General features: G+C 38.9%; 2 protein-coding genes across 5 annotated transcripts in view; one reads left to right on the forward strand and one right to left on the reverse strand.

Moving 5' to 3' along the window:
• Window positions 1-17,118, reverse strand: part of LOC106668311 — a 222,177-nt gene that overhangs the window by 5,469 nt on the left and 199,590 nt on the right. For both annotated transcript variants that reach the window (XM_014396936.2, XM_014396935.2), the window contains exons 6-8: window positions 12,557-12,714; window positions 7,289-7,414; window positions 6,500-6,592 (exon numbers count right to left, since the gene is read on the reverse strand). In XM_014396936.2, the coding sequence (XP_014252422.1) occupies window positions 6,500-6,592; window positions 7,289-7,414; window positions 12,557-12,714 (377 nt within the window). The remainder of the gene's footprint in view (window positions 1-6,499; window positions 6,593-7,288; window positions 7,415-12,556; window positions 12,715-17,118) is intronic.
• LOC106668309 (glucose dehydrogenase [FAD, quinone]-like) lies at window positions 2,240-6,010 on the forward strand. Of its 3 annotated transcripts, XM_014396932.2 has the most exons (5): window positions 2,241-3,379; window positions 3,442-3,568; window positions 3,627-3,801; window positions 4,114-4,199; window positions 4,262-6,010. In XM_014396932.2, exons 2-5 carry the CDS (start codon window positions 3,467-3,469, stop codon window positions 5,939-5,941), a joined length of 2,043 nt encoding a protein of 680 aa, XP_014252418.1. In that variant the 5' UTR covers window positions 2,241-3,379; window positions 3,442-3,466; the 3' UTR covers window positions 5,942-6,010. The 3 variants fall into 3 exon arrangements, with proteins under 3 accessions (XP_014252417.1, XP_014252419.1, XP_014252418.1); XM_014396931.2 differs by having other exon boundaries at window positions 2,240-3,568; XM_014396933.2 differs by lacking the exon at window positions 3,627-3,801 and having other exon boundaries at window positions 2,240-3,379.

Consider the following 17,118-nt stretch of genomic DNA (forward strand, 5'->3'; position numbering starts at 1 on the left):
ACCACAAAATTAGTGAATTTAATACAAATAATTGAACATAGTCGATAATACAATAAAGATTATTCTACTCCCACCGATATTGCAAAACTAATAAAATAAATATTAAAAACACAGGAATAAATAATGAAAGAATGCTTCATGAACATTTTGTACATTATTGATCTCATGGCTTTTTTTTTTCTTCCTCAACCCAGCCAGTGTGCAGGAACATAAATGAAAAACCAAAGCACTAGGGGTGAAAACAAGTGAGGCTTTTTATCAAAACATTGTTGAAACTTGGCTTAAAAATTAGAGGTGGAAAAACGAACATAGTTCAAAGTGAAAGAGAATAGTAATCGTATAATTAATGAGTATAATAAATTATTCATGACATTATTATAGAAGATTGTATTAATTGTATTTGTTTATTTATTTTTCTATTTGAGCTCTGTACATATTATTATATATTAAAAATATGATACAAAACATTTTTTTTTATGAGGGTTTGCAACAGCAGAGTAGCCTCAACCCTCAGGGTGACGGTGTTTTGGAAAAAAAGCCCATTTGTAAGTATGTCAGGTTTGAATGCAGGGCTCCTGGATTCGAACCCAGGACCTTTATCTTATAGTGATGAGAGCCGTGTCAACGGCTAAATCGTTGCAGCCACCGATGCCCCTCTCGAGACTATTGTCGATTAAAGCCATGAGATGGATTATTGGAATGGGAATGTATAGACAGGGCTTGAGTAGTAGGGTTGGGAAGGATTTGAGAAGTTAGTATGAAACTTTTGAATGAGGAATGGATCAGTTCATTGTCATTGTGGATGAGGTTAATGACATAGTAAAGAGCTTTGATGATTTGTTTGAGGATTTTTGATTGGAAGGACTGGATGTGCTGGGTGTTGGAAGGTTTTGCAGAACTCCACAATTCTACTCATGTCCAAAGTAGTTGCAGTAAAGTCTTAGTAAATTAGTATAGTGTTGAAGGCCAACATGGATTTTGGTACTAGAAGTCTTTGTAGTTGTCCTAGATGCCTTCTGTTAAGTTGCCTCATAAATCTTGTGTGGGGATTCCATGTCAATCTGGTATAGTCCTAAGTTTTTGATTTGAATGGAAGTCGGTATCTCTTTGTTGTTGACTCTTTGTACAGTGGAAGGCAAGAGGGCAAGTTTTTTCAACGAGATTGAACACTGAGTACATTTTTCAGTACAGTTTTCTTCATTCAGTCTAACACTTTTTACACCAGTATTCGATAAGCTCAAGGTGTACTCGGATGATGGAGCTAACTTGGATTGTGGTATTATCTGCATAGGTGGTACTATGGTGTATAGGTAGATCAGCAGTATAAATGATGGGATCAAATGCTCCATTGTGGGACGACACCTTGTATATGTCAAAGTGTTCAGAACTTGTTGCCGCACCTCACTCTGAAGTAGCTGTTGGTTAGGTAGGATTTTAGATTTTAAGATAATAAGGATTGGATAGAAAGTGTTTAAGTTTGTAAAGCATGACCATATTAAAAGCCAGTGGTACTTCTAGGGAAGTACCAAACTCTCTACCTACCATGTACGTACCACCTCTACGTACCAAACTACCAAAGATTCTCTAGAGGAGATAGTGTCGACAACTCTGAAGCCGTATTAGATCATGGAACGATGAGAACAGAAGCTGAATTTGTGAGAAGGAATGATTTTAAGAGTATTTAGGATCAGTCTTAAGTGCTTTAAAAGGAGTCTTTCAAGGATTTGGGGTATTAAAGAACGATGGGTCTGTTGGAAGATATGTGAACTTCAGGAATGCGAATTACAACAAAATATTTCCATAAGAGAGGATAGTAAGTGTTACGAAGGATGACATTATATATTGTGGATAAGAAAACTATGTTTTTTGTGGGTTAACATAACGACATTTTAAAACCAATGTAGTCAAGATGAGAAGCCAAAAAGTGTCTGGTAGAGGATAAACAGACCACAGTGATCATAACGATCAAACTATGGGTTCATCACCCTGCAGACTGTAGCCATACAAGTGCAGGAAATCCTCAAGGAAAAATGAACTTGTGCATTCAAACAAAACGGATTGTCCTTGAGGAAATCCTCAGGACAAAGGCCTAGTTCCGGATTGATAGGCATGGTATGGTATGGTAATGAGGATACTAGGATGCGTGGTTTGTGCTCCCCAGGCATTGTAGCATTCTGGCTTATTGTACCTTCCTAGTTCCCTAGTTCAGTGCAATAGACTCAATGCTTCTTCAGTATCAGGTCATTGACTGTTGCTGCTATAATTTCATGTTAGGTTGAATCTACATCGAGCTGTTGGTTTCCATTCGAAGATCATATGGGTGGCTGTTTCCTCCTCCTCCACATTGCACAATCTGCAGATGGTATCATCGTTGTATATGCCCATGTTCTGTAGGTGTTTTCTCAGAAGGCAGTGATCAGTTAGTTTAGCCTCTGAGTTTAGCCCTATCCAATTGCAGGGTTGACAGGTGGTGGTTGTTGGTTGTTCCAATAGTTTTGCATGTTTGATGGTTTGGTTGATGATATTTTAGTTGTGTTATTGCATGGGACTGCTTTCGCAAGAAAAGGTGCAAAAGAGGTATGTGGTGGCTTTTGAAGAGAAGTGTGTATTCCCACTAGAATCTAATTACTGAACTGGAGGTTTCACGTTCACTGAAAGTTTCCAAAATTGCTTGAGGATGGACCATGATACATATTTACGACTTCTTTCAATGGGCACCCTTTTATCGCTAAAGAAATATACTGTTATGAGGCAAGACCCCCTCCCACGAGAAAGACCAATTACAACACGGATATTCCGTGAGAGGCTCTTAGTTTTAATTCGGAAAAAGATTTGATTTTTGTTCTGGTTTTTTGGGTCTCTCCCTCCCACCGCGGCCTGAAGGATGCCGCCACACACGTTGAAGAAATCCAAGGCTTGGTCTGTACAGGAAATCCCACTCGTTTATGGCCGCCTTAGGAGGCATAAAAATAATAGGCCATACTTGAATTAATTTTACAAATGGGCTTCATTTTCTAATAATTCTTTGTAAAATTTCAGACATGTTTTATTCAGGGGATTATTTTTAGTCGTACTGAGAATATGTTGATTTGTAAAACTTTAAACTAGTGACTGAAAAAATGAATTTTTTTTTAAATTTGCCGGCTATATCGAAATTTTAATTTGAGGCTCAGAGGCAACTTTTATAAACGTTTTGAACCTGTTGACATATGAGACAATCAGCCGGTTTTGAAGTCGTTATTAATCGAATGTGTGTTATTGTAGAGAATAAAATATAATTAAGAGATATTTTTATATTTAAATGTCAATATTTGTACGAGCTTGACTGGATCAATCGCTTGGAGAGATAGAAAGATGGAGAATGATTTTCTTCTGGAAGGTACGTTTGTCTGGGTCTGTGCAGCTTCTGTTCGACTTCATCTTTGCTTCATCTCGTTTTAGATCGGCCCGATCGCGGATAAACCTCATGGGAGCTTTCGTCGTGCTTCTTTCGGTCGCCGGACTGCTGCCTGGCGTCTCCTGTTCGCAGGATCAGCCGGAAGAAATTTTCAACGAGCCCAGGAGAAAGGTGAGTGAGCCGCTGTCAAACGCGGATTCGGACCTGAGTCGGTAATCTGCCAGTTTAGGCTTCAGAATTTTTCAAAGACGTGGTCTTCTCGGCCGCTTCCCCGGAGTTGAGGAATCCTTGCCCGGGACAAACAATGGGGATGGCCGACGACTCTTTCGCCGATTTGACCGACACGCTGAAATTGTCTGTTTGCGCCCTGTCGCCTTCCTCTATTTATCCTGAAGACTACGGAAGTAAGACGATTCTACTCTTCAATTTCATTTTATACTTTTTGACCACATGCTTTTATCTCGTTACTAATTTTACACATCTGATAATCCAGAATTTATTAAACTATTATATAGCAAAGGCCTGAGTTATGAAGGTTCAGGCAATTAACTTGCCATAAATATTTGGATGTGGATCATGCTTTACATAAAGTTTTTTTTATTCAACAGTTGTCAGTCTCTAATTTAAACAAAAAATTGCATGTAAATGTAAAAGTTTTTAAAAACCTTGCAAAATTGTTGTTAATTCAATTTTAGTGTTTTAAATTTTCTTTTTAGGTAAATATAAAAACAAGCAGGTCTTTGATTTTATAATAATCGGAGGAGGAACTGCCGGGAGTGTGATTGCCTCGAGGCTCTCCGAGGTGAGGACTATTTGCCTTCCCGCTTTGTTTTGTGCTAATTTTATAGATTTTTAATGTTTAAGGTCGCTGAGTGGAACGTGCTGTTGATCGAAGCGGGTGGCGACCCCCCGCTCGGGAGCGACGTGCCTTATTACAGCGTAAACCTGCAGAATACGGACACCGACTGGGGGTACACGACGGAAAAGGAAGATGGGCTGTTCGGGGGTTTTTTGAACCAGGTGAACCGCTGGCCCCGCGGCAAAGTCCTGGGTGGCACCAGCACAATCGGATCCATGTACTACCTGCGGGGGTGCCGGCGGGACTACGACGACATGGTCTCGGACGGCAACCCCGGGTGGTCCTATCCGGATGTCCTGCCTTATTTCAAAAAAATTGAAGACATGACGGATCCGGAGACGAGGGCTGATCCGCTCTTTGACCTTTACCATTCCGTCGGAGGACCGATTACGTTGACTAGGGTCAACGATTCCGTGCATATGAAAAGGGCGATCGAAATGATCCAATCCGCCGCTTTCGAGCTCGGTTTCGCCGTCAATTACGATTTCGACGGGATACCCAGAGAGGGATTTATATCGCCAAACTACGCCACGCTATACGAGGGAGAGCGGATCAATACTGCAAAAGCTTATCTGAATCCCGTGAAAAAAAGAAGAAACCTCCGTATCATAAAAAATGCTCAAGTCGGCAAAATTCTAATATGCCCCATCTCGAAACGGGCCCACGGCGTAGAGTTTTTTTACAAGAACGAACGGAAGGCGAGGGTGGCGCACGCGAGCCGTGAAGTGATCGTGTCCGCCGGTGTCGTAGGCAGCCCCAAGCTGCTAATGCTATCTGGGATAGGTCCGGAGGAAGAGCTGAAGAGGCTAGGCATACCGGTCATCGAGGATTTGGACGTTGGGATGAATTTACACGACCGTCTCATGTTCCCGGGGATCCCGATCACGATCGACCCCGCTTTCCCGGAACGCACCTTCCTCGAAATCCTGGACGAGACGTACGCCTACTTGACCAGGCGTTCCGGGCTGTTCGCGTCGACTAGGATCGCGGGGACCGTCGGCTACGTGAACACCGACGACGAAGACGAACCCGATATCATGCTTCACTTCATCCACGGCCCTCTCAGAGACTCGGAGGCGATTCTGCATTACTTCAGGGCGATCGGTGTCGCCGAATATCTGTACTCTCAGATAGAGCGAATGAACAACGCCAAAGAGATACTGATGGTCGTCCCAATTTTATTGAGGCCCAAGAGCAGAGGCAGAATCATGTTAGAGTCCATCGCCCCCGACGACTATCCCTCTTCGCACGCGCACTACTTGAAACATCCGCAAGACGTGCGCAATCTGATCGGAGGAATCCGCTTCGTCGAGAAGCTGGCGGAAACGGACTCTTTTAAAAAGTATGGAGCGTACATCGGCCACTTGCGTTACGAGATGTGCGATTCGCTGGAACCGGGCAGCGAGGAATACTGGAAGTGTGCCCTGAGGCAGATCGCTTCCACTAACCACGATCAAGGAGGCACTTGTAAAATGGGCCCGGCGACCGACTGTTCGGCCGTCGTCGACCCTCTGCTGAGGGTGTACGGGATCAAAGGGCTGCGGGTGGCGGATATGAGTGTGATGCCCAGGCCGATGGGCGGTGGCAGCCTGGCCGCGGCCACTCTCATCGGCGAGATGGCTTCCGACTTCATCAAAGAAAAATGGCTGCCCAACTATGAACGGTTTAACATCACCTGCGATTGAAGACACTTTTTGCCTTTTAAAAGCGTTCTTATGTACATAGACAAAATTATTAAACAAAGCTCAAAATAATCGTTTTACTATACAAATTAACTTTTCTTCTAACACGACGATACTTATAATTTCATCTTCTTTCTTCTACTTTCGTATCCAAAAGAGACTAAAAATGATTTATTTGTTAAAATAAGTAAACCGAAAACAGGCAGTAATGCAATATAAAAGTATTAAATTAATGGAAAGAAAATATTAGATAGCCATCATTAAAGCCCGGATTCACTTTAGCCTGTAAAATCAAATAATTTTTGGTTCTTAAATTAATTCCGATTCCAAGTTGGATCTGATGATGGAATGATCTTTTACAGCGCTCTCAAGACTTTCATGATGTTCATTACACAAAAATTACGCGCTTTTATGAAATTGTGTCTGGAGTATCGGTTTTCACCTCGGATAGACATTGACCTTTTTCATATTTTCGTTAAAGCTTCTTCAGCAATTTTGGAAAATAACTTTTTTTACAATCTGAATTAATTTACAAAATGTTTTTATTTTTGTGATGTTTACCCTTTGGTCGAAGTTATCCGGGTACGCCAACTTCAAAGCTTCCAAATTTCTTCTTACTTCTTCGAGGAATTTGATCGCCTCGTCTCTCGTCATCTAAAGTAGGGAAACAAATCGAATATTAAACAATAAAATAAACCAATTAATTCTTCTTTTTATAAGGTTTTTGTTTGAGATGAAAAATTAGTGTCACGAGCGGGATTTCAACCAAAAACCTTAGATAAAAAGAATAATTAATTGGACAAATTACTATTGTCAATTATGACCACTAAGAAAATATGGATTAATTTAATAATAAAATAAACTTAAGATTAGTACTTTTTTATAACCTAGTATACTGCACACATAATGCTAACTTCTAATGGAAAATGTGCATAGTACGATATCCGTCCGTTCCATGCCTTAATGATGTCAGTATTGATTATACAGATAAAACCAATATTTTTAAACAGTGTGTGGTGATTAGTGACCGTTAATCGACAATTATTAAGAAATCGTGAGATGCGGTCTGGTGTGATGTAGGTTTCAGAAAAACATTTTCTCTATCGTGCCAACGTTTCGATCTTTATTGAGATCATCTTCAGGGCTCAAAGTGTTTGTCTTCTGTGTAATTGTGCAATTCTTGCGTGTCGTGGAGGGCACTCTCAACACACAGAAGACAAACACTTTGAGACCTGAGATGATCTCAATAAGATCGAAACGGCACGATAAAGAAAACGTTTTTCTGAAGTCTACATCACACCAGATCGCATCTCACGATTTCTGAATAATCTTTAAACAGTGACTACTCACCAGTCCGTCGGCCAGGAAGTCCTCGATCACTTTCGTCGGTGCTCGTTCGTCGCCGGTCCAAAAAATGTACTCGGCCATTTCGGAAGGCGAGTAGGAATGCCCGATGTTAGCCTCGTAGGGCGGGACCTGAAACAATTAAGGGCGACAGTTAAAAACAAACAAACCCCCAAAAGAAGAGAAAACCATTTTCAAAGGTTGGGACAATCAGCCCTTTGATCTCCTGGGGCAGATCTAATCTACATATAAAAAGAGAGGCTTTGCCTAATCCAACGTCAACATTCCTTCTTTCTGTTAAAAAGCGGCCACGTTTGATGCAAGAAGAAACATAAAAAATTAACAATTTAAGAAACCTTTGCAAAAAGTATAAACAATGTAATTAATTTTTTACATTTAAAAGTATACAGGGTGTATCAACTTCTATAGTACACACATTTAATTCAGAAACGATTAACTTGATCAAAAATGGTCTTATACACACCCAAGGTTAATTTTGACTAGGAATCGTGTGGTGGTAACATATCTAACATAACTTTCTCATCTAGCTTGGAAACGACACTAACTTTGTTATTTTAAACCAAAATCGATATTTTTATTGTACAGTTCAATTCTAGAGCTTATTTTATGCCACTTTTATTGAAAATAAAATTTTGATGAGATCAACCTTTCCTGAGTTATGCCCGAAGTTAGACGCGTGAGGTGGCATGTTTTTGTAACAGCAAGATGGTCGTTCCCGTTTTAGATTTAAAACGCAGGAGTTTTATACAGCGCCTTTTTACTCAGGGAGCGTATTTGAGCATTAATTATAAACATAAATTTTAATAAATTGTCAAATCTGAGAGTCATTTTACAAATAAAAATTTTCTAATGAATAAGTACAAATACTTTGATTCAATCTAAAATTTTCTACCATTGCATAAATTCATTTTTTTACATCCTACATGTATTTGTAAAATTTGAACAATATTTATAATTTCCAGGCTCTGAAGATGACCTCAATAAAGATCGAAACGTTGGCACGATAAAGAAAATGTTTTTCTAAAACCTACGTCACACCAGACGATCTTCAAATAATAATTTAAAAATAAAATGAACTCGATGATGATAAAAAAATTCTTTTTTGTAAAAAGGGTTCTTTTTTTAGAGAGATATAAGTCTAAAAGCAACCCCATGATCTCTACCTTATTCTCAGACGATTCCTATCCTAAATTAAGTTGCTAATGCTAATCGTTGTCGAAATAAACTGGGAGGGCCATCTTGTTGCAAAAAGCATACCATAATGCGTCTTCCATCGGGCATAACTCAGAAATGGTCTATCCTGTCAAAATCTTCATTTAAGTAAAGGTGACATAAAATAGATCTAGAATCGAATTGTACAATAAAAATATGGGATTCTCATTTAAAATAACAAAGCTAGTGTCATTTCCCAGCTATACAAGAAAGTTATGTTAACCTTTATTTGACCTTTTCCCAGACACGGGTTTAACCAGAATTTGAAAGGGCGCGTAGGAGGGTAAAAAGCTATCCGACACAATCCGATGATGAAAAACAGGAGAATCCATGGGCTGGGCTATGTTTTCAATCATTCGCTTATTGAATTGTTGCATACCATTGATAATATCGTTCAAAGGGAGTTTCAAAGCAATTTTTTACTCCCTCCGCCCCGGGCGACCAGGAATTACACAAAGATGAATGGGGGATCGGAATACGTCATCTGGCCAAATCCCCGGCAAGTAAACATTGGACCAGTAAGCCCACCCACCAAATAGGATTCATACCGATTGACTGAATGTATAAACGATTTTTTTGTATTCTTTCAGAAAAGGGATTTGTAACATGAGCGCCACATGTTTGAACAAGCCACTGAAAAGAAGGAGAGGCTTTTAATTTTTTTTTCATGTCGAGAAAAGTCGAAATTTTAGTAAAAACGAACTCCGACCGGAAGAATCAAACTTTCAATATGGAATGAATCGATCAAATACTTCAAACTAATTTGTCTCATTACTGATCAAAGCCAGACGCCGTGAGACGCAAATGTTAGAGGAATTCCAAAATTTACAGATTCTGATCTCAATCAAGCTAAACAAAGTTTATGCCATTGTTGTACGATTTAAGTTTTAAGCTCCGTACACATGTACAACTCAGTTCTTTGGAAAACGAAATTCAATGAAAGTACACTGTAACAAGGATGATCCCGAACGTAACGAACTAGACTAACTTCCTAGTTACTATTGTTAATATAGTTCTTGTGAAAATCCAAAAACGTTCAAAAGGTTAATTTCTTGAGGAAGCAGCAAGTCCACCGGATGATGGACACTACTGCCGTTTTTCTAGAGCCAAAACAGTACTGCGTCAGTATGTTCCTAGACGTAGCGCAGACTTTCGTCAGAGTTTACTGTGGAAACTCAAGAATATTTTCCAGTATTTGTTACCTTATAGAGGTATACCTCTTTTCTTATATTCCGGTAAAATCTGGAGTCCTCAAGGAAATATCCTTGGCCCGATACTTTTTGCAATATACATTGCTTACATTTCTACTTCCCTAGACACAGTCATCTCTACATTTGCCGACGACACGGCTATCTTATCTTCTCACTCATATCAGTGGGGCAACATTGCTCAAGAGCACGTGGCGAACAGAAAAGTCGTGGCGGTTAGAAGTGCTTTGGCTGTTGTAAAATTTGTAACGTATAAAACAAATAAATCGTTTACAACGTGAAGTGCGTACTTATTAAAAACATTGAAAACCTACATTGGTGACCCCGGATTTGGACATGTAAAGTGTATATAAACTTTTAGTTATTAATCGTCAATTAATTGTTCTTTTTCTTCATCTTGGTGAGTTTCGTTTTTCTTTCCCATCTTTTCTATCTTCAGCATTCAATTTGACCAGTACGAAACAAAATGGCTAACAATGAAAACGCAATTGATAATCCGGATCAAACGACCGCAAAACCCAATTTCGTAGAAAGGGTCAGCGTAAAAATACCTCCATTCTGGGCTGATAAACCAGAAATATGGTTTTACCAGGTGGAAGCGCAGTTCCAATTATCGGGCGTGACTCAGGAGCTAACTAAATTCAATTATCTTATAGCCCAATTAGATTTTAAAGTGGTAGAAAATATCTGGGACATCGTTTCGTCAACTGACGAAAACAAATATACATTGGCTAAAAACCGCTTGTTAACAATTTTCAAAGAGAGTGAAGAGAGGAAAATAAAAAAAATTAGTTATTGAGCTTGATCTAGGGGATATGAAACCTAGCCAGCTCCTAAGAAAAATGAAAGCCCTTGCAGGCAAAGAAATTTCCGACAATTTGTTACAAACTTTATGGTTAGATAAATTACCCACGCAGATAAGAGGAATTACCTCAAAAAAAAAAAAAGCCTAATTTAGCCACTGACGCTTTCGCAGAGAAGTGTTCAACAGAATCTCGGGGTAAATATGACTCCTAAATTTTTGTATTCATTTACAATCTCGATGAGATTACCCCTGAAAAAAAAGCGATCCAGAGAACTCAACCTACCCCTCTCCTAAACACTCTGATTTGGACTTTTCTAAATTAACCGTGAGGTTCCACTGTCCACAGTAATGTTCAAATAGTTTGATATTTCTTTTTAAGCCATTTCAGCCCCCAACTAAGTCTATATTCTATTTACCCTTTCAAACACTACATTCATACAAATAAATACATTTATACTGTGACGTCGATCATTCGACGGCACGACAAATAAGGGTCCAACACTTCTAAACCTGGGGATAGTAAAGGGTAGAGGAAAAGTAAAATAAAACAAATAAAAGCACACTTGCTGAAAATAAACCAACTGAAAACAAAATATATTTACAAGACATATATTCAAGCTAAACCGAAATTATGACATAGGGTAACTAAGACGTTTAACTCTTCTCCCAAATTTCAACCTGCAACCACACAACGATTCAGCACAATCGCTCAACTCACCCTGGTGGTAACTAAATTATGGTAAAATTTATTTCAGGTTCGAGCAACCATTATCGAGTCTGGAACACACCTAATCTCTTTTTTCCAGTTCAACTCCAACATCTCCCCTACTCTACTCGCTCCCTGTAGGGAGCCATGGCATGACATGTTTCCAGTATGTGGGACACATCGAGCAACCTTTCTCTGCATAAGGGACACCTGCGCGGGCTTTGGACCAAGAGCAGGTGCCCGTGTGTCAACTGCGTATGGCCTATTCTTAATCGCGTTGTTTCCGGCTCAAGTTCTCGGGGGGCCATCTTCGAATCGTGCTCTTGACGCGCAAAAGCCTCTCGGACGACCCGGCCCACTGACGCTGCCATTTTAAATTTACAATTGTAACTGAAGTTACAGGTATACATAATAGTCGTAAATAATAATAATAATTAAGTGAGAAAATTCAACAGTTTTCATTAAATTGTAACTCCACAAGATATTGAAATTGAATTGTGAAACACACCAGATGGGCCAGTATGGTCGCCAAAAAGCAGAAAAATGATCTCTTTATGATACCATATTTTATATCAAACTTGTTTTAATATGTTATCAGCACACATCAATTTGTCATATTACAGCTTGGTTTTTGATAACTGCGGTACAAGGACATAAAGGGGGTCCTTTTTTTTAAAAAAAAGAAAGTGATCTCGTTAGGAAGATGGTTGCTTTCATCAATCAGGTTTTCATCACACCTCCTTTGGATATAAAGGAAATAAATTTCCCCGATTTCCCGCTTAGGCCAATAAACAGGAAGAGACGAAATGACATTAGTCACGTCCGATTTTCAATATGCGAATGGAAAATTTATGGGGCGTTTCCTGACCCCGGGGTTTTACCATTTTCTTTTATACGTCCTGCGGGCTGATAAAAAGCATTACTGATTAAGTTAAGCTTTTCTACACTGTTCGCCCTCAAATTTTCCTTTATATCCGGCCATGACGTCGTCGCCCCTTTTATCTCCAGGCCCGAGGCCGTTATTGAAATAACCAATTATTCCGTCGGGAGTAAACGCAGGCGGACAAGTCTTCTCCGTCTCCCGCCCATCGGCATTCCAGGGATAATCACGGGGTTTATTTTCGCCCCGGTGAAAAGTTCGAATTTTATCAGGCCGGCACAAAAGTGTCGCCTATTTTCAAAGCAATCCCCCCCCCATCTTATTTCGTTATTGAGGGAAAGGCGTTGAAATAACCAATTATTCCGTCGGGTCGTCTGCGATGACCCGGTGGGAACAAGCGGTCCGTAGGTCGTCTCTGATACTGTTATCGCTATCGACTCACCCCGTTGTCCATCGGTGACTGCTTGGATCCCTGTTCAAACACCCTGTGGATGTTTTTGGACGGGATGTCCAACATCGTCTTAACATGGGGTTCTTCGCTCAGCGGCGTCTTGTCCAGTTCCTGTTCCATTTTAGCCACCAGCTCACCGTTCTTTTCCACTGTAAAAAATAATTAAAACCTGATTAATACTCAATTAAGATGAAAATTATGTCGTTTTTGGAAATAAAGCGTTTATTAACTCCCAGCCGGAAATGCTGGCTAATTTTTATATTTACAGAAAATTTGGCTCAAAATTAAAGGGTTTTTTCTCCAGTTTCCAACTAAATGACTAATCTGTCGTTATCTTCTGAGTTTCGATTTGACAGTAGCAAATATTTTGGAATTGGTTGTGCGATTTTGTGGTCTAATGGTGAAAAACTAATTTTTGAAAGCTATTTTGAAATTATATACCTTCAAAATAGCTTTAAAAAAATGTATATATATATAAAACAATTCAAACACTTTTTTCCAAAATTAAAGATCCCACACCAATAACAAATAAATCTGACGTAATCTACAAGATCAACTGTTTAAACTGTCCGGCAACTTCTTACATCCCAATATCTAGACAAGAGAGTAAAGCAACATATCTATGATTGCAACCTAAGCAAAATCCTACAGCACTCCGTACCCACCATCTTGAACACCAACACAATTTCGACTTCAAAAATCCAAAAGTATTACACACAGAACAAAACAAACATAAACGTAATTTCTTAGAAATGGTTTATACAAACAGAGATAAACACAGCATCAATTACAGAACAGATACATGTAAACTCAGTCGCAGCTACGCCAATATTATTAATCAAATTCAATACAGATAACATACCTAATCATCACATTACAATCCACACATCAAATATTTTTCACATAGTGTAATTTCCCAATAATTTAGCTTTCCTTTTCCTATTTATCCCTTTCTATATAATCCTGAAAGGATAATCTGGCCGAACCATTACCAACACATTTTTTCCCTTCGTCGGCTCTTTTCACCTCAAAGAAGCCGACGCCTTATACAAAAAGTGTCTGTCTTTTCTATACCGACATCCTTCTCCACCCCTTCAAAATCCAACGTATATAAACATAAAACAGCAAAATCTCCTGGCACTCTCGACACGACACGCAAGAATGGCACAATTACACAGAAGACAAACACTTTGAGTGAGTAGAAATACTTTGAATAAATAAAAAAATATATTTTGCATTGTATAAATTCACTTTTCCACATCCAAAATGTAATTGTTATATGTAAACAATGTTTGTAAATCCCAGGCCCTGAAGATGATCTCAATAAAGATCGAAACGTTGGCACGATAAAGAAAATGTTTTTCTGAAACCTACATCACACCAGACCGCATCTCACGATTTCTAAATAATTATTTATTATAGTAGATGATGGGGTTTGGTCTGCGGGTTGGCGAACTCATGTTGAACCGGCACACGGGCACTACTGGGTCTGTCTTCACTCGCGGGTTTTTTGTTTGAGTTATTCAAACGCGTTTCGGCATTACGCCATCTTCAGTGAAAAACAGTCTGAGTAGGGTTTATATAGTATTGCGTCCGTCGCTTGTCGCTGGGGGCGTTGAGTTAGGGGGCGTGGTCTCCGTGCTCATTGGTCGGTCTTGGTAGCCGTTATTTCCATTGTCAGTTATTATTTGTGCGTTGTTGGTTTTTTGTTTTTTCCTGGTGTTGATTGCGACGTTTTGTTCTTCTGAACGTTTTCGTTTTTTGTTATGAAGAGTTTTTAGTGGTGTAAAGGTGGTGTGTGATTGTGAGTTTGTTTGTGCGTTTATAAGTTTTCCGTCTATAAGTGTTATTTGTTTGAATACCTCGAGGTTCTCCAGTATGTTTAGTTTTCGTCCTTTTTGTGCGTTGTGTATTAATGTCATGCTTGTTTCTATTGTGTTTGGTTCGTGGTAGTAGTGTATTAAGTGTGTGGCGTAATTTGATTTTCCGTCATTGTCTCTGAAGGGTCAAGATGTTCTTTGAATCGATCTCTTAATTTCCTTCCAGTCTGTCCGATGTAAGTGTATCCGCATTGACATGTGATGCTATATTATTTATTATTAATTAATTTTATTGTTGGTTTTACTTACCTCTTGCTCAGTTATGCTTTTCATATAGATCTAACTGATACGATCCAATTTTTATAGAAACTTGATTGTATTTACTTTATACGCTCTATCGACCGGTCTAAAAAGGCGGGATTACCTTAATTAACAAATAATTACTTAAACAAATACAGAACCCCTCCCCCAGCAGTTGTTTGAAATTTGTGGTTTGAAAGAGTTGTTGCCATTTGACTGAGAAAGTCTCGACGACCCTTGGGTCGAGATTGGCAATTTCTTCCGGTCCGGCGGGCAGAGCTAAGTTTCCCGACAGCGCCAATTATGTACGCCGATTCCTGTAATTGCTAACGAGAACTGCCTCCAGTAAATTGTCAATTTGCGACATCTCCAGATACAGATATACAATCCAGCCATGTCTCAGAGTGATTTATTTCTACAGAATAATCGGCTAAAAGGCAACACATCAGTACGATCAAGTCTTTCAATTAATTAAGGTTTTTTAGTTGAGATAAAAAAAGTCAGTGTCACGAGCGGGATTCGAACCATCGACCTTCGGCTAGATACGCCGCTACTCTACCACCTGAGCTATCGTGACTTCTAAAGAGTAGCGGCGTATCTAGCCGAAAGTCGTGAGTTCGAATCCCGCTCGTGACACTGACTTTTTTATCTCAACTAAAAACCATAATTAATTGAAAGATATTAATTGGTCAAGCGAACCACGGAAACTAGTGAATTGAATACAATCAAGTTTTTATTAAAATTGGATCGTACCAGTTAGATCTATATGAAAAGCATAACTGAGCAAGAGGTAAGTAAAACCAACAATAAAATTAAATAATAATAACCAATAGTTATATTTTAAGCATCATTTCATCCTATTGCTCAACTACGCAAGTGTCAACACTTTCAGCGGTACTAAGGAAGTATTCAAACTGCAGGATGTGCTTTCGATTAATAATAATAACAAGCCCCACGGACTTATTGAACCTCTTTAAACACATTGCAAATGTATGCAAGTAGAAAAGGCACTTAGTATCCTTTTTAAACATGTACACATCTAGAGTGCGGACCGATTATATTTTCCGTCAGTTGAAATTTTAAATAAAATTGTTAATACACAAGGTGTCCTCTGAACAGACGACAAAACTTTAGGCGGTTATCAAATTGAGCTAAATAGTCCCTACAGTCAAAAGTCTCATAAATCCCAACACATTTACCATAGAATTAACATTTTATGAGAAAGGACCATATGATGTTATGAAAGGTTGAAGTAAACTGAAAAGTGAAATATCTCAAATACAATTGAGAATTAGACTTTGGACAGTAGGAGCTTTTTAGATAGTATAACCTCTTGAAGTATTGATGTCTGTTCATAGCTCACCCTGTGCATGTATTTTATGCAAATCTTGGAGCTAGATCAAAGGCCATAGCCGTTAATGGAATGTCTCAACTCTCTGCTATTCTAAATACCAACACGGATTTTAGGTACATAACTAGATGTTGTATTTATAAGATGAAAATATATTTTATTGAAGCCTCTCAACTGCAAGTCGGGGGCCAAAACTTAATTTTAAATCATTAGAAGAGAATTTGCTTATTTTGTTTCATATCAAAGCATTCATAAATGCTACTTCAGCTGAATTTTTTATGAAAAGTTGCACGATTTTTTACTTAAAAAAGTAAAAATGTAATTGAAAAAACGAAACAATGGGAGCACACGAGTAATGAAAACCTATTATTAAACTACAATGAATTAAGGTTTTTAGTTGAGATAAAAAAGTCAATGGCACGAGCTTGATTCGAACCCACGATCTTCGGCTAAATACGCCGCTGCTCTACCACTTGAGCTATCGTGACCTCGATCCTCTCGGACATCAACTTCCCATCTCAACTGCACCTTTTGAATTTTCCCTCCTTTTTTCCATTTTTCCGCTCGTGCCATTGACTTTTTATCTCAACTAAAAATCTTAATTAATTGTAATATATTAATTGGTCAAGCGGACCACGAAATTAGTGAATTTAATGATTAAAAATGAAGTAAAGCTCTCCGAGGCCATTTCATTTGTCGTCGAGAATCCAACCCGATTACACGACATTTGAAAAATGGCAAAAAGGAGGGAAAATTCAAAAGGTGCGGTTGAGATGGGAAGTTAATGTCCGAGTGGATCGAGGTCACGATAGCTCAAGTGGTAGAGCAGCGGCGTATTTAGCCGAAGGTCGTGGGTTCGAATCCCGCTCGTGCCATTGACTTTTTTATCCCAACTAAAAACCTAGTTAATTGTAATATATTAATTGGTCAAGCGGACCACGAAATTAGTGAATCTATTGTTAAACGTTTTTTGATGTATGAGATTAAAATTACTGATTACTGATTTATAAAGACTTAGATGCCATGTATGTAGTATACACATGCACAGAGTTAAGCCTTCACTTCTCGCAGACCACAGGCAA

Source organism: Cimex lectularius, unplaced genomic scaffold, assembly GCF_000648675.2.
Source record: "Cimex lectularius strain Harlan isolate CLEC.00 unplaced genomic scaffold, Clec_2.1 scaffold11, whole genome shotgun sequence".
NCBI classification, from domain to species: Eukaryota; Metazoa; Arthropoda; class Insecta; order Hemiptera; family Cimicidae; genus Cimex; species Cimex lectularius.